At 41.5% G+C, this 18,454-nt stretch overlaps 1 protein-coding gene across 1 annotated transcript in view; it reads left to right on the top strand.

Moving 5' to 3' along the window:
• The first annotated feature begins 1,716 nt into the window (after nucleotides 1–1,716).
• The window catches only part of SLC10A7 (solute carrier family 10 member 7), a 209,048-nt gene continuing 192,310 nt past the window's right edge, over nucleotides 1,717–18,454 (top strand). Inside the window, exons 1-2 of the mRNA XM_063460090.1 lie at nucleotides 1,717–2,439; nucleotides 9,250–9,332. Coding sequence (XP_063316160.1) covers nucleotides 2,340–2,439; nucleotides 9,250–9,332 — 183 coding nt within the window. The 5' untranslated portion in view covers nucleotides 1,717–2,339. The remainder of the gene's footprint in view (nucleotides 2,440–9,249; nucleotides 9,333–18,454) is intronic.

Raw genomic sequence — 18,454 nt, 5'->3', positions numbered from 1 at the left:
CCGTTTTCTCTCTCACTGCTCGTCCTCATACTCCACCGGGTATGCCGTTGCACCTCGAGGTGAATATTGCTTGATTTTAAGTTTTCCCGGTGTTGTGGTGGTACTGCGTCCGTGGGCCACCAGCCTGAGGCCTTAGCAGGCACTCGTGCCCATTTGCCATGATCCCATCAGCAGGATCGTGGGCCCTGGGTTCTGCCGGATCGCGGTCTTCTCCCAGGGAGTATGGCAGGCTGCAGAGGGGTTCCTGTTGGTGAGCGCCCAGCCCAGAAGAAGGGCGAGCGGTCTTATGGGCAGCTCCGTCCACGTGAGTAGTGCGTCGTGCAGGGTCTTTAGTGCCTTGCGCCCGATGTGTCTCCGGACTTGGGTGCCGCTGTATGGTGTGGGTCATTATATGTTGCAGTCTTGTGCTCCATGCCAGGTTGTATCTGCTATCTGCCTTAGGCTCTGCAGTTCGGGCCCTGCACATGTGGCCTCCGCCATCTTGGCCTTGGGCCTTGGGCCTGCATGGTGGTCTAGTAGTGCCTCCGAGTGTAATTTTGGGGCATGGACGGGGATCATCCCCCCCGTTCTGGAGGGGGGTATCAGGACCGGGTCCGCCGATGTGCCATGTGCATGTCAGGCTCCGTGGGGCAGGATAGTGAAGCGGCGGCCGTCCACTCCACTCACCGCCAGGTTGGATCCCGCTTGATGCTGCAGGGAACCCTCCTCCGGGGGACTGGAACTCCGGGAGCAAGCCTCTCCCCGGCTCCGGTAGTCCGCATACGTTGCGGGTCGCTGGTTGTCGGTCGCTGAGTTCTGCTAAAGTCACGATTTATAGTGTAGATGGAGCATATTGTGCAGGAGCCGCTCTTTCCTGCGACCGCTTGGCTCGGCGGCCCGGCCCGGCCCCGCCCCCATCCTATCGAACATTTTACCACTTGGAAGGACTCTTTTTTCTGTTGATTTCCATAGAGACATTTTTATATAGGCCTATTTTGGTGTTAATTATTTGAGACCATTTGGTCTGGCCTCTACTGTTATAAGACTAATGTGTTTTAGCGCAGCCCTTACCTACTTTTACTCACACACAAATATTTAAAATTCAAAGTGAACGTTAAATTAAAGGCCAAAGAAGCCAAACTAGTAAAGAAACGGACTTGGACAATTTTCCCAGTTGAGTTATTTTCGCTTTAAAAGTGAAATTCACTTTGAATTCCCACCAATCCCACTTTAGTCATGGAATACCCGAACTGGAGTAAAAGTCCCAAGAGCAGCACAAAGAGTTTAAGCCCACCACCCAAACATAGCGGGCACTTGTGACCCCCCCACCTGTTTGATGTGGGATTAAAAATGCCACATCAGGCATGCTTTCCTGGAATACAACAAAAAGCAAAAACTATTTTAAGACCCGAGCTGGGATTTACCGAAAGGTAAGCTCCTTTAACCCCTTAAGGACCAAACTTCTGGAATAAAAGAGAATCATGACATGTCACACGTCATGTTAAGGGGTTAAGCGTTGTCCTTTCTCAGAGTTCTCATATTCTCTGTTTTTGTTGCAATGCTTTCCTGTATACCTGCAAGGTCCACATACTTTGTGGAGGTGTATACAGGGGAATGGTTGTCACTTTGCCAAGAAATACTCCACAGTAAAAGTTCACTGGACATTATCCCTGAGTTATACACAACCCAGTGTAATTGTTTCCTTTCAGAAATGTGATGCGTATGGGATTAGGGAGGGGTGCATATGAATGTAACAGAGGAGATAAACAGGAGAACACACAAAAACCCTCCTCCGTACGTCATAGGCAACACTGTGAAGTCAGAGCCAGAGCACCTGCACGTTGCTCCAGCCCAGAGGACCAGGGGTAACCTGTTAGCTATCACTGGTAGCCCTGTTAAACTGAGGGCTAGTGGGCAATCCGTGCTGGGAGACACAGCACTGCCTAGGAGTGCAGTCCAGCTTTGCGCCCATTGGAACATCGTGCTGCTCTGTGACATCGCCTTAACATTCCACCGTCAGAACGCCCAGTTCAACCTTCGTTCTCCCTATAGAACCCTGGTAGCGGGCGGCTGCTGCTGCAGAGCTTAGGAGAGCTGAGCTGGGAAGCGGCATGCGGCAGTATTCTAGGTTGCGTGGTAATGATGGCGGCTCACTGGGAGACTTCCTTACCGCTGGATACTAGTGCTCTGCCCTGTTGAAATGAATCGATCTCTTGTGCCAAAGCCGCCTGTGTATGTATTTTAGCTCAGACACCGGACCTGCTGCATGCCAGTAATAACTGTGTACCAAAGAAGCTGGCACATTCCATGGTGGAATTTTAACACATTGTTTATAGTACAAAGAGGAGGACAGCAAGAGAATGGGCCTACTGGACAGATTGAAAAAAGAATGGTTTATTCTCGGTATCATTCTGGTCATCACAGCGGCTAAATGGGAGCCATTCATTGGAGAGAAAGGGGGTAAGTCATGGCTTGATGTATCCATTGCTTCCTGATATTTCACCATAGTCCATCAAAACTGATTCTATGTTCCTATGGTTACTGTGTACACTTTATTTAGTGCTTTAACATGGTTATCTTAAAATGGTTAATCTCCCTACACCGCAGTTGTTACAGTGTGTGATGTAAGGTAAATTTACTTAAGCGTTTTCTTTCATCCTGTCTGCAGTCAATTGCTGCTTAATGAGTTTGTGATCCTTAATGACATATGTCACAATCCCCAGTTGTCCCTTTAACTGGTCCATTCATCTCTTATCTGATTTATTATTTTTTTTATTAGTCATATTTTAGCTTAGTGGCAGCCATAGCAGTGTGTACCAATGCAGCCTGCTGATCAGTGACACGTTGCATACAAATCCGGGCTCACTTCCGTGTCCTGCATATTGGGTCTCTCCAATAGGATGCTGTCCTGGCATGAGCTCCACGCTGTCACTGCAAGATCTAATCAAACAAGCATAAACCCTGAATGCCATTTCCTACTGTTAAGGGATTCCATATGTGTCAATAGTCTCTAGGGGGAGGTGGACCTAAAACATGCCAAAATCCTGTTTAGCAACAGTTGTAAGTGAGATGATGACGATTCCATACGTCAAAATGACTTTTCTGACCTTGGGGGTTGTAAAGTAGGTTCCATGCATTTGTGGATATTGTTTTTCCTCCCACTTCCAATACATTAAAGATGTTACAAATGCTCTTTACAGTATAATTAAAACTTTATGTGCCCGTTATATTAATAGATGTCATACTAAAATGGCTTGAGCTTGCTGCTTTGCTTTAAATTACTAGGACATTACTCCATAACATTTGCTGCATGAATGTCAAGTGTCAGTCTGCATTATAAAGGTTTCACTATGCATCAGCATGTCTTTATGAGATGTTTTTTTTTACAGCCAATTTAATTTACTAAGACTCACCTGGAGTGTTATCCAGCTATGAGGTTATGTGAATTTAGGGCTGGCGGTAACCAATACAAAACTATATATGGTTTTTAAAGCTCAACAAACTGCCTATATGGTTATCTGTTAAAATGAAATTTAAAGCCAGAGGTGGAAACATTTCCAGTTCAAACAGAGTTACAAAAAAAAGAAACATTTCCAGTTCTGTTAGGACTACAAATGAACAGTCAATACCAGAGAGATCCTGATTTAGTGGATAAGTCTGTCAGTGTACAACAGTTAAAAGGGAACAAAAAAAGCCAACTCTGCAATTTTTCCAATTTGACTATTTTAGTCTATAATTTTGAATTCCTGGCAATTAAGCTCTTAGTCAACAACCAAGCTTAGAAAGCATACAAGTATAACACCACATTGCAAAGTTTAGCCCAACATAGCTTTATTATTTAGCCTCTAGTTACTATTGCTTCATGTCGGCTATTCTGGTCTACTTTTATGCACCTTGTTTTGCCAGCTCATCAGATCTCACTGTTTAATGACCAAAGCCAATGTATTGAAAGCTGTTGCAATATGCCACACTTATTCACATTGTACTAAAATTACTGAACTTATTACTTTTTTTTATTTTTTTATTAAGGGAACACAAAACTTCAAGGATTATATTTTTGTTTACATTTGTATTAATTATTTGCAGTAACACACACAAAGTCAAATATACCAAATAAAAATTATGCATTTGGGAAAATTGAAGTATAACACCCATTACGAAGGACAGCCTGATGTTGAAAAAATACTTATGAAAGGTCAGATCAAGCAAAAACAAGTTTTCTAGTAAGTTTTCTGTAAATATTAGGAATGCAAAGTCTACAATGAAATTACTAGAGGGGGAGGGAAGCATCTAGGTTGGCCTATGCATCTCATTACCCACGTGATTAATTATGTACAAAGAAGTGTTACATTGTTTTGTGAAGTGTATGTAGATTATAAGGTCCCTTTCTCTGAAACCTAAATAGGTTACTTACCCAATACAGTGGCAAGAGAAACTCCACTCCTTCTCTGGGAGATAATCACAACATTGATCTCCTGGTTAAAGGGACACTATAGTCACCTGAACAACTTTAGCTTAATGAAGCAGTTTTGGTGTATAGAACATGCCCCTGCAGCCTCACTGCTCAATCCTCTGCCATTTAGGAGTTAAATCCCTTTGTTTATGAACCCTAGTCACACCTCCCTGCATGTGACTTGCACAGCCTTCCATAAACACTTCCTGTAAAGAGAGCCCTATTTAGGCTTTCTTTATTGCAAGTTCTGTTTAATTAAGATTTTCTTATCCCCTGCTATGTTAATAGCTTGCTAGACCCTGCAAGAGGCTCCTGTATGTGATTAAAGTTCAATTTAGAGATTGAGATACAATTATTTAAGGTAAATTACATCATGCAGGCTCTGTCAATCATAGCCAGGGGAGGTGTGGCTAGGGCTGCATAAACAGAAACAAAGTGATTTAAAGCGGCACTGTCATGCCGAATCCCGTTTTTTTTTTTTAACCCCCCTCCCGCCTCCACTACATCCAATTGACCCCCTAGTTAGCCCTAAATGCCCCTAAGCCCCCCACATTACCTATTTTTTATTCTTTATTTTCTGCCCCGATCTTTATTCAGGGCGCCGCCATCTTTGTGTGGGTAGAGGAAGTCCCTGTGGGACACGTCATCTGCCTACACTAGACAGACTGTGAGATTCCCGCACATGCCCAGTGAAACACCTGGACATGCGAACGGGAATTTCACCCATTCATTTATCAGACAGACGAATGAATGAATAGAAAAAATCAAACTAACAAACAAACACCGAATATCAGTGTTCGTTTGTTTGTTCGGTTTATTACAAGGAGGGAGCTACCGGCGTGCAGCTCCCTCCTTGTAAAATGTAAAGACAGAAGCGGCAGGGTGTGTTCCCGCCACTTATTAATCCCCCCAGGTCACTCTATGGGCATCAATATGACCCCCATAATAGCATAAGGGAGATTAAAATCTCCCCAATGCCCCTACTCGCTCTACCGCGAGTAGGGGCATGTCAACTAAACAGTGAGCAGCCTGTGGCTGCTCACTGTAAAAAAAAAATAAATGGTAATAAGGTGGGGGGTGGGAGGGGAGACCTACTATCCTCCCCCACCCCTGGGCGGCGGGTGGGGGGGGCCATAATGTTAATGAGGGGGTGGACCTACTGTCCTCCCCCCGGCCCCCACCCCTGGGCGGCGGGTGGGGGCCATAATGGTAATGAGGGGGGGACCTACTGTCCTCCCCCCCCGTCCCCCACCCCTGGGCGGCGGGTGGGGGCCATAATGGTAATGAGGGGGGGGACTTACTGTCCTCCCCCACCCCTGGGCAGCGGGTGGGGGCCATAATGGTAATAAGGGGGGGACCTACTGTCCTCCCCCCCAGGCCCCCACCCCTGGGCGGCGGGTGGGTGCCATAATGATAATGGGGGAGGGGACCTACTGTCCTCCCCCGCCCCCACCCGGGTGGGGGCACTAAGTCAATTCCACCCCCCCATCAAGGTGACTAGGGGTCCCCAAGCCCCTAGTCACCCACCCTCCACCCAAATAAAATTTCCCCTACCTACCCCCCTCACCCTAAAAAATAGTGAGGGGGGAATAAAATTGCTAACGTGTAAAGTAAAATTAAACTTACCATTACCAATAGTCACCTTGATGGGGCGGGGGGGGGGCGCAGGGGGGAGGACAGTAGGTCCCCCCCATTGTAATTCATGGCCCCCACCCACCGCGCGGGGGGGAGGACAGTAGGCCACAGGCTGCTCACTGCTTACTAGACATGCCCCTACTCGCGGTATAGCGAGTAGGGGCATATTATTTACTAATACTTAGTCATTTTTACTTAGTGTTAGTAAATGTGGCTGAAAGACCAGATTATGTCTTTCAGCCTTTTAGTAGACAGCTCCCTGATACCGTGGGAATTAGGGAATTATCTACTAAGCGGCTGCAAGATGCAGCCACAGCAATGAATAGGATCGGAGTTTCATTCATTCGAATGAAATTCCGATCCGAACAAAGTGCCGAATTGCGTTCTAAAACAAACTAACATACTATTCTTATTCAGTTAGAACGCAATTCGGCAGTTTTGTCTAAAATAACAGGAAGCATCGCGGGAACACAGATGAAGGGTAAGGATTATGGGAAAATTGCTCTGACCAGCGGAAATGAAGCACACTTTGCTCCTCCGCTGGTCAGAGCTGGTCAAGCGGAGGAATCCTCCATAAGGCAAAGAGTCCCTACTTTGTCTTATGATTTTAAAGAAAACTAAAGAAGACCGGAAGAAACGGAGAACAGATCCTGAGAGAGGGGGAGAAGAGGAAGAGATTGAGGAAAGGCAAGTTCGGCATGACCGTGCCGCTTTAACTCCTAAATGACAGTGAATTGAGCAGTGAAATTGCAGGGGAATGATCTAAACACTAAAACTGCTTTATTTAGCTAAAGTAATTTAGGTGACTACAGTGTTCCTTTAAGATACCAATTCATGGACACTGAACTCTGAACTATCCTCCCATTCCCAAACGAGTATGACAGTGTCCAAGTCAGTGCCAAGTCTAATGTATAAAGAGCACACTGGTGCTAAATGAACACCACCTCCTTCACTTTCCCTACAGCTGGCTAGCTGCTCCGTGGCAGCCCTAAAGTAAATTATGGCAGGCTACATAGAAAACCCTACTGGAAGAAATAAAAAAAAAAAATTGCCTAGCGGCAGCGTCTTACTCAAAGCCCGTTTTGTCACTATGTTATGCCTTTTATTAAGAGCGTTTTGTTAATGGGAGCCCGCTGAGTATTTAAATAATAAGATCCAACCTCAACATAGAAAATTGGAAAGAAACGTTTGATTTATTTTGATTGGTGTTGGTCTGAAACACAAGGGGAAAGTAATTTATTGTTCCTATATGTACACCTACCCTCCACCTATACCACTGCTGAGCCAGCTTGGAAACCAGAGATGAATACAGAAGATGTAGATCTAATGATGTGCAAATGTCTTGTGTGCTTACTAGGGCCCAAGATCCCACCCCTCCCCCCACCACCACCAGACACTGTTACTTTTTAAATCTATGTGAGGAATTAAGATTTCTGTTAATTTCTCCTTTTTATTTTCATAAGTTGGTGTAAAATCAGGGGTCCTCAAACTCTGGCCCCCCAGATGTTGCTGAACTAAAACTCCCATGATTCTCTGGCTATCTATGTAATTCAAAGAATCATGGGAGTTGTAGTTCAGCAACATCTGGGGGGCCAGAGTTTGAGGACCCCTGGTGTAACTAACTTGTATGCTTTTTTTGCATGCACTGTGACTATATTATTTGCTCATAATAAATATTCCTTTATTAAGTTCTGCCTTTGTCTAGTAAAGACTCACGTTACCAGACTAGATTAATTTGAAATTGCAAAGATATTGTGCTAAATTGTATTTTTTTTTTAATTTTTTTTTTGTCTAATTAGCCATTTATAAATAGTCTTGGTGTTAGAGTTAGAGGCATACCAGAATCAATAACACAAGAAGACCTGCGTTCCTATCTGGACAGCTTTTTTTCAAATATTTTGTCCCCGCAGACCCTGGGTCCTGAACCTTTTGAAAGATTTCATAGATTGCCTAAACCAAATGGAATTAATAAATCCTACCCAAGAGATGTTATAGTTTGTTTTTTGAATTTCCGGATAAAAAAATCTAATTATGCAGAAAGCAAGGAATAAGATCCTGGACACTGATGAATGGAGGCATTTAAAAAACTTATCTCCCTGTCCTAATGTCATAGCCTAATCGAACACAAAATTATTTCTATATAGAACGTTTTGGGGGCTCTGATTAGACCTGGACATTGGCAAGGTTATTCTCTAGACTCTAAATTTTCCCAAATGATGGAAAAACTGAGGCAACAATAGAAGATTGGAAAAATCTTAAAATCTGCAATAATCACAACTGGATATTTTGCCTCAGTCTTGCCATTTCAGGCAATTTGCTAAAAAAAAAATAAAATTAAAACATTTGTGAAGAGTCTCTCTCGACCCCCCCCCCCCCCCCGCCCGCCCTCCCCAAGCTTTTACTAGTGACTGCTCAGGGCCTCACAATGCTTGATGAAAGCTCAACCTTTTGTCAAGCTTTGTCAATTGTAGGAAAAAATACATACAACGTTTGTCTTATTATATCTTTTGATAGTCTCTAAGGATTTTATGAAGACTTTATCTTTATGAAATGATCTTGAGTGGGGGAGGTGGTGGGCCTGGCCGTCATTTCAACATTTCTGTATTGTTAATTTCATTCAAGCTCAATTATACTTGTAAGCTGATTGAGCTGGCCTTACAACCCGCCAATCACTAACCTCCAATCGTATGAAACTGACCTTGATAAGGTGCAAATGTTAATTCCACAGTTTCAATGAGAACAAGGTGGAGACGGGGATGGGGGGCGTCTATGGGTGCCAAGAAGAGCAGTAGTTTATGTAGACCTCTTCCTAAAAAATTTGATATTTACAGTGCCAGGGCACTCTTGGCAATAATACCTCTACACATAGCTGTAGCGGTTATGCTGCTTAGACTGCCTTTTTTTTTTTTTTTACAATTGTAGGCCCAAATTACAACATTTAAAATTACCTTCTAACTCTGCTATTTTTCTGTTTATCTATGTTGCCCTCTTTTTTTTTTTTTTTTTCCTTTTTTTTTTCTTTATCTATTTTTATGGATAACATTGAATTTGAAGTCTCAAGTTACTAAGGATTGCAAAGCTGTGTTTGTGAAATATGAATTTGTACAGCAGTTTATTTGATATACAAAATGTTTTGACTTTAGTTTTTCCTTCTCATTTGTTTTTTATTTTTTGTTTTTTAGGACCACTGAAGCCCGAAATTACCATAACCTATATTGCGGTGTCTACTATATTCTTTAACAGTGGACTATCCTTAAAAACCGAGGTACAGTACAGAAAAGATAAAATATGTCAGTTGAATTAAGATTGTCTGTGAGCAAAGTAGAGTGCTTATTTAGTGAAAAATAATAAATAATGTTTATATACCATTTGTAGCAGTGTATGTTTCTTTAGGTTTCTCCTCTGAATTCACATGTAAAAAGAAGAGTGATGCAAAAATATAGAGTAAATAAAGTCTTAAAATATTAAGGAAATTGTGCTACTTACAAAGAAAGGGAACTAATTCAGTAGAAGCCCCCAAAAACTGTAAAGCCTTATATACAGGGTAATGCCGCCTGTTTCTTTAAATCAGGTTCACCTTTCGTTATTACTTTCTTAGTGTTTTACCTCGTAGAATGCCAAAACATACAAAATATATTACAAAGCACTATCTAGTGCAGATTATTGTCAGATAGAATCTTTATGTATATAAAGTGACGGAATTTCACTTACGTATATAGGGATGACACTTCTCCCTCTTTAGCTTTAATACAACTCAAAGTGCAAAGAGGTATAAAAGAAAGATTTAATAATGATTAAAAGTACTAAAAACCCGCATACTGTTATAGTGAGATAACATCTTCAGCTGGATCTCACGAACAACATGTGTATTGGAAAACTGGTTTTGTCTTGGAGCTCCGCTGGGGCCTTGCTGGGATCGTGTTTCATCAATCAGTGGCTTCTTTAGACAATGTCAGCACTATTGCACTGTCTGTATTTATTCCACATTTTGTTATAGGATGATTTTCGTATTGGGGCACATCTTTATACTTTGCAACATTTCAAATAAAACAGTGTAGCGGATCCTGTTCGGCATTCTCAGTTACTCAATTCAAAGTCTCTCCTGTTTGCATAATGAAGCCCATTTAAATAAACTTTACTGCAGAGTTAGTGTCCTGAGAATTGCAAACCAGCTACCGACTTGAACTTAAAGTACATTTACTAGGAGGGGCAAGTGGTGGGGGTGTGTGTGGGGGTAATGGCAAAGCAGACATTTCTTGTATACAATTGAAAAATTGTTCCTTTAAGACCAGGGATATTCACCAAAAGGAAAATTGTTGGTAATTCAAAATTAATTTCAAATTTGGGTACAAAATGGCCAAACTGGAACATTTCCAAGTCTCTATGCTCCCTATTTGACTACTATGGTTTCAAAAGGGCAGCTAAACACACTTTAGTTTAACCAAAAAGTTTTGGTGTGTAAATCATGCCCCTAAAATCTTGTTAAAAGCATTTTGTTTATACCATTTTAGTCAAACCTCCTCTGGCTGAAACTCGGACAGCCTCCCTGTACAGAATCTGAAAAAATAAAAAGCTAAACAATTTAGCTTCCCTTATTACACAATGTGTTTAATTTACGTTCTTACCCCTGCTGTGTTATTATCCTACTAAAGCCTACAACACCCTTAAGTGTATGAGTTAAAGTTCAATTAACAGAGCAGAAGATAAGAACTTCTACAGTAAACACACAGTGCTGTAATGTCTGATTAACAATGAAACGATTTTGTCCGTATGACGGTGTAAGACACATGGGAGGTGTGGATTGGTTTGTGTAAATAGAAACAAAAGAGATTATATATTTTTAGATTCTTTATTTTTGAAAGCAACTCAGGAAAAATACCACATGCAAAAATGGAAGTTACGTGTCACAAGAACAATCATTTTTCTGAGATGGCAGCATAATACATCAGAGTAATAAAACCGTAGGGATTAGCTAGTGGTAGAAAAGTAGCTTATGACTGGCCTGAACAAACACTTGCGTTAGTAGAATAAAGAAAGCAATGTAAAGTAAATGAAAAGTAAAGAATTACAAGGAAAAAAACCCCATCTAAAATAAAGAAACAGAGAGGTCAAACTGCATCGTTTCAGCAGATCCTACGCTTACGGAGTCAATCAAGGTATATAACCGGTGTACAAGATCTTTGGTCTAGCAATGCTAGATTAAAACATCTGTTGCTTCTGATGGAGTAGGTCCCAAAACTAAGGGTATAATGGTGGCAACATTCCACTGATGTTGCATTAGAGCAGACGGGTATTTTGTTGAGAGCCCCACAGAACGTAGCATGTTAGGTACTCCGCTGCTCATGTAAGGGGGTAGGTTTTGCCATTCTGTTCTATCCACAGCCTTTGTAGCCCCCACTTTTAGGAGTTGTTGTCACATGGAAATTTAGTGAGAGGTGGGAGACATTGACACTGTGGATTTGTCTGCCAAGAAAGGTCCATGTAAATGGTGTTGTGATCCTTCAGAGGACAAAGACAGAGAACCTCCTGTGCCCTGTCTGAGTGTCTAAGAAATTTAGCAAGAACACAAAAGTGATTTAACTCCTACAGTAGAGTAGATAATTGAGCAGGGGCATGATATATACATCAAAATGAATTAAGTAATTAAACTAAAGTTATTTAAATTTGAAATTGGCTTTGAATTCCAAGCAATTATTTTGACGTTGAATAACCTTGAAGGTTTTATCAGTAAACATCTCACTTTGGCCCTTTTAAGCATTTTGATCTTCTGAAGACAAACTTGTATACTATGTGTTCCAATTCATTTTTAGAAACTCACATATGTCTTTTACCAGATATCATTTGTTTGCAATAGTTGAACCAACTGTTTGCTTTGTTCTTAGTGTAGCAAATAGTGTCTGCTTGGAACCTTGATTATACTCTACATATGGCTGTCAATATAAAAACCATCTAAAGTGCACAAGAAAGCTATTTACTCATGAACAACAACTCCACAGACTCTTGCATCTCTCCCTGGATTGCTCTCGCAGCATTTTATTTCACTAGAACATTGATTAGTGCAGAAACCCTGTCTAAACTCGAAAGATCGCTGAGTCTCAGCTAGATGTAATTACAAAGAGGCCTGGTAGAAAAATCATACACATGCTTATTATCTTGATCTTTGCCAAAGACTTGAGAAAAAAAATAAATAAAATTTGGTCTGCTGTGGCATAGCAGATTGTTTTAAAATAAATAAATAAAACCATGGTAAATATAATTGAAATGCTCCATTGGATAATGCAGTATCTCTTACACTCACTGGAATTAATTATTTCATTTTGTTTTGTTTCTGTTTCATTTGCTATGTAGTCTGATGTAAAAATCCATATTTGATTACATTTTTAGTGGACAATTTACGCTAACTTTTTTTTTAATTCAGATGGCCTTTTAATCATTCTGACATTTTCCTCTCTCCCTCAATCTCAGGAGTAGGATGAATGGGTGAATGGTCATTGTGAGTGGTCCTTATTAGACTTGTGCATTCAGTTTCAGCTGAATTGCAATTAGGCTGATTTTAGGCCGAAACAACATTTAGCTGAATTCCATATCTCTGAAATTCCATGTGAATGATAACTGAGCAAATGACTAGCACGATATCCAAAAATGTTTTGATTTGATTTGGTACTGGAGAAAACCCATGGCTTCTAAAAAAGATGATTGATTGCAGGGGTGTTGAAATGTAAAAAAAAAAAATCCCTACTTTTAGTCCAGGGACTAAAGCTTTTATTGATAGTAATTTAGGAGACAGACCTAACCGTACTTTAATGCAATTAACAAATGCAAGTTGGTAGTGAATTTAAACAGAACCATTTCCAAATGAGAATTGTAGCTTACTTTCTCAAAAAATAGAACTATAATTAACTGCGGAAACATCATGAGGCCATTTATATCCTTTGTCATGCTTGGTTACAGAAAAGGCAGTGCTTACACTGTTTAGTGTGTAGGTTATACAGTGTGTGTGTGTGTGTGTGTGTGTGTGTGTGTAAGGAACATAATGTGAGGTGGGATAAGGATGTAGTGTGTGTATGGAATATAGTGAGGCGTGGGAAAGGGATGTAGTGTGTGTGTGTGTGGAACATGGTGTGGTGCAGTGTAGAGATGTAATGTGTGTAGGGAACAGGGTGTGGTGTGAGATAGGCACGTAGTGCGTGTATAGAACATGGTGTAGTGTTGGTTATTGATTTAGGGAACACACTTTAGTGTGAGATAGGGATGTAGTATGTTTGTAGGTTATGTAGCGTGCGTACGGCACATAGTGTGGGGTTGGAAAACTATATAAGGCACATAGGGTGGGGTGGAAGATGGATGCAGTGTGTGTAAGGCACATAGTGTGAGGTGGGATAGGGATTTAGTGTGTGTTTGTGTCAACTAGTGTGGGGTGGAATAGGGAGGTAGGGTGTGTAGGGCACACAGTGTGGAGTGATAGGGATGTAGATGGCAGAGGGAGGGGGTATGTGGTGGCAGAGTGTGGGAGGGAGGGGACGAGTGGTGGCAGTGTGCCCGGGAGGTGGTGACTGGCGGCAGATATATATTTTTGATTACTGCTTCTCCTATTTCCCTCTATTGTTTAATTTTTCTCAGTTGTTTTGTGTACCAAATAACAGGAAAATGCACCCATCAGTGTACTGAAAAATATTTATATTTATTTACCAGTATATTGCTTTTTCCCATTTGTGCACCCTTTTTGGTTAGCCAAAATAGTTTTCCAGAATATTTTTTATAGACGGTATTAAGACAAGCCTAACACTCAACTAAGCGAGTATCGGAGGTTCTGAATTAAATGTAATTTTCAGAATCAATTGTTTGGCAGAAGTTTGGCAAATTTTTCCGCTGTGCAAAAGTCTAGTTCTTATGCATTTTTCTTTGCACAAATATTGCTGATCAATACTGGTGTAACTGTGTCATCGTGGTTTTCATTTAATGCAGATTAAAGGCAATTGGCCCCTCTTGTCTTCCATTTCCTATCAGAAAGTGTGTGTATGTATGTGTATATATTCATTTATTTATTTTTCTTCTTAAAGGGACACTATAGTCACCTGAACAACTTTAGCTTAATGAAGCAGTTTTGGTGTATAGAACATGCCCCTGCAGCCTCACTGCTCAATCCTCTGCCATTTAGGAGTTAAATCCCTTTGTTTATGAACCCTAGTCACACCTCCCTGCATGTGACTTGCACAGCCTTCCATAAACACTTCCTGTAAAGAGAGCCCTACTTAGGCTTTCTTTATTGCAAGTTCTGTTTAATTAAGATTTTCTTATCCCCTGCTATGTTAATAGCTTGCTAGACCCTGCAATAGCCTCCTGTATGTGATTAAAGTTCAATTTAGAGATTGAGATACAATTATTTAAGGTAAATTACATCTGTTTGAAAGTGAAACCAGTTTTGTTTTCATGCAGGCTCTGTCAATCATAGCCAGGGGAGGTGTGGCTAGGGCTGCATAAACAGAAACAAAGTGATTTAACTCCTAAATGACAGTGAATTGAGCAGTGAAATTGCAGGGGAATGATCTATACACTAAAACTGCTTTATTTAGCTAAAGTAATTTAGGTGACCATAGTGTTCCTTTAAGATAATGTGTATGTCCCAAGCGTTCCCTATTTTGGGCACAAATCCCTCTGTCTCTCTTTTCTATCCCATGTCCCTCCTTTTCTAGGAGCTCTATAATATTGGTGTGTAATAAAAGAGCTCAGTAGCAATAATATTCACAGTAATGCTTGTTTACGATACAATAAAGTAGCTTGTTTACGATACAAAAAAAATGCTTGTTTACGATACAAGTTGTTTAACCCCTTAAGGACACATGACATGTGTGACATGTCATGATTCCCTTTTATTCCAGAAGTTTGGTCCTTAAGGGGTTAAATTTTAGTAAGGCACCGAAAATGTATCAGAACATCTACATCTTGGACCCCTCCCCCCCCCATTCCCACCGCTAAAGTTAAAGTGTCCCTCTTTATCCATTTGACATTTTTGGGTTATGTATGTGTAGCAGGTCCATTCAAGTCTCTACCTATGTAGAACTTGCCTGGCAAATATAATTTATATGCATTACCTTACACCATTCAGTTGATAAAAATGAGTTTCCTGGATAGGCTTCGTAAACAAGTCAACGTCTTGGAGAATCTGGTTGAAATAAATGGAAAAAACAAAAGGTAAAAGACCTGGTTCTCTTGTACAGATTGCCAAATAAGTGCCTTCACCAAGGCTATAATAAAACTAGTTACCCTGAACAAACCTTTTTAAACCAGTTTGGGGTGGATTTTTTTTTTTTTTCCCAAAAATAAATTATTTCCTCTTAAGCAGTACCCGATGTTGAAGCCAGGCCCAGTGACTGTAGGAACAAAGCAGAGTTTTTCGTGGAGGTGAGTGTATACTGGATGCAATCTTTAGTAATCGAGAGAATGCGATTTGGTCCCTATCGATAACTGACGTTGTCATCGTGGAGCTTCTTTTTGACAGCTTGGAAGGATCGTCTCCAGTCCAGAGTGGATTTGCTTAGGTCCTGTCAGAATGTGAGGTGCTTTCAATTCTAATGCCTCCATCATCATCGTCTTATATTTAAATGAAGAAAAGCAGATTAATACAACTCTAGGAACATCTCTAGGAACATCATCGTCACATTTTACTGAACGCCAACTGGCGACCATACTGCCACAACAGCAAACTAAAGAGAGATACCGTATATACTCGAGTCAGTCTGTATTATGGCAATTTGCATTGCCATAATACAGACTGTGGGGGCTGCAGAGAGATGTTACTTACCTTTCCTGCAGCTCCTGTCAGCTCTCTCCTCCTCCGCCGGTCCGTTCAGCACCTCGGTCAGCTCCCAGTGTAAATCTCGCGAGAGCCGCGGCTCTCGCGAGATTTACACTGTGAGCTGACAGAAGAGCTGAACGGACCGGCGGAGGAGGAGAGAGCTGACAGGAGCTGCAGGAAAGGTAAGTAACATCTCTCTGCAGCCCCCACAGCCCCCATTGTCTGTATTATGGCAATGCAAATTGCCATAATACAGACTGACTCGAGTATAAGCCGAGTTGGGGTTTTTCAGCACAAAAAATGTGCTGAAAAACTCGGCTTATACTCGAGTATATACGGTATCTCTCTTTAGTTTGCTGTTGTGGCAGTATGGTCGCCAGTTGGCGTTCAGTAAAATGTGACGGTTACAGCTATGCCCCTAATCTTAACATTCTTAGGCCTCTTGTAATCATCTAGTGTATTCCGGCAATACAGTAGCGCCTGGTGTGAGGCCTGTAGCTGGGATACTTGTTCTGTTGTTCCTGTGGGCCATGGAAGAAACATCCTCCTCTGCAATATGTATTCTGACTGGGACTACAATAATTTCCTCCCTCATCACCCCCACATCCGCATTGAAAAACGCTTTCATATTTTTCCATCAGGTCGATTATGTTACCTGTGGTTGTTGCTGGAGTTTCGAGATCTTCCATCCCATTGTAGAAATTACTTCTGGAGAGTCAACGAGTTGCAATCCTTGAAGGCATAGTTGTGAGGATTACCATATTAGGCCAAAGTCTATTTAACAGTAGGTTGTTCACTCATTTTACGCGATCGCTTACCGGAGAAGGTTTTAAGCTTCTTAGTCTTCTTCCCCATAACTGCCAGGAAAGATATGAGAAGCACAAATCGATTTTGTTATGGAAAAAATGAGAATTTCTCCTGTTTTGATAGCATTCTGAACGTAACACAGGAGTCAAGCGACCGCTGTCTTGCTGCCTAAACCACACACCCTCTTTCATCAAGTATTGAATTGAAATGCATTTTTTTTCCTACGGTTCTGGTTGACAACCGAATAAAATACCAAACGGCAGACCACCCAGAGGTGGAGTGCACAGCTCATTAACACCCATAACACAGTTCACACCTCCACAAACCGCAACCACACAAAATTCCAAGCGGTTGGCTGGGTGGTCACCGTTCATATGGGCGAACATGTGGCGGCGGCCATCATGGAACACGAACAGAGTCAGCAGTGTTTGGTTGTTGAGTGTGTGGAACTAAAATCAGACACTCAACGGCCCAAACACCGCTGGGACTTCCACCTTCAGTTACTTTCGTGAGAAACCATACGAACAGCGCGGCATTCAGGGGGAGCAATCTCCCGAACCAGATATCCATTCCAACGGACGCACTAACAGGTTGCTATGTTATTTTCTATGTTTTTCGTACTCCCGAAAGAGACTGACCGCACAGCCTAATTTCATGGAACTGTTTTGAACAGGCGCCTCGTGTGCGGTCGGTCCAAACTATACCCCGGTGGCGTTTCGGCTATGTTCGTGGGATCTGAGCACTTTTCGGATATCTTGGGTGCTCAGACCCAAGCTATCCGGGCATTATTATGGGGAAATACATATTTTGGGGTGTTAAATATTTTACGTGTCCTGAACCTGAGAGGTAATGTAATTATCTTGTATCTTTTGCTCTGTCTACTCTCTGGTCCAGTGGGGAATGCATCAACCCCTCGCAGGGGTATTCTCATAAAAGGCCAGCTGTGGCTCCATTAAAAACAGTTATACCCCCAGAGCTGAGTGTCGTCCAGTTGTTGGGAAGGTGTTGGAATAATCTTGGACTATTTTGCTGTATTTGGCTGTTCCCTTGGGGTAATTTACTTGTTCCTGATTACAACTTGGAATAACCAGCGAATGAGAGTCCCTGCTAGGACTAGCGCTCCGCTGCAGTGTATTTATTGCAGTTTTTATAAACTGCAACCTTGCAGGATTAGGTCCTTCTCTAGTGGCTGTCTACGAGACGGCCATTAGAGGGACTTCCGGCTTCTTGGACACCTTTTGGTCATCTAAACGACACTGGACGCTCAAGAGTCGCTGGAATCCCCATAGAAAAGCCAGTGGGGAGAAGCGTGGGAGGAACCTGACCCAGCGCCGAAGGACATCAGCGCTGGATTCAGGTAAGTGTCTGAAGGGGTTTTATTTTTTTTTTTTAATATTTAATCTTTGAGTTTTTATTTTTTATTTTTCCTCCTTACGCTTTTACATTAAAAAGGTTTTCACATAAAATAATACACGAAGGGAAAGGTTACACCATACATAAGATCTATAATAAAGCATTTATCGTTCATTATAGTTCATTAAAATTTATCAATTTGTATAGCAAAAAGGGGGAATGAAGAGTTTTAAATATATTCAATTAATCTTAAGAATCCTCTTTATTTCATATTATCTCTTTCTTTATATAAATAGATTCTTTAATAAGTTTTCCTATCTTTCTTTATTTTCCCTTATCCCCCTTATTTCCTCTCTTCTCTTGCCTTATCATTTCCCTTTCTTTTTTCCATTTTCTCCTATTTCCTTCTACACATATAGGGAAAATCTTAC

This window comes from Pelobates fuscus, chromosome 6 (assembly GCF_036172605.1).
Source record: "Pelobates fuscus isolate aPelFus1 chromosome 6, aPelFus1.pri, whole genome shotgun sequence".
In the NCBI taxonomy this organism is placed as follows: domain Eukaryota; kingdom Metazoa; phylum Chordata; class Amphibia; order Anura; family Pelobatidae; genus Pelobates; species Pelobates fuscus.
This window is presented reverse-complemented; position numbering and strand designations above follow the sequence as displayed.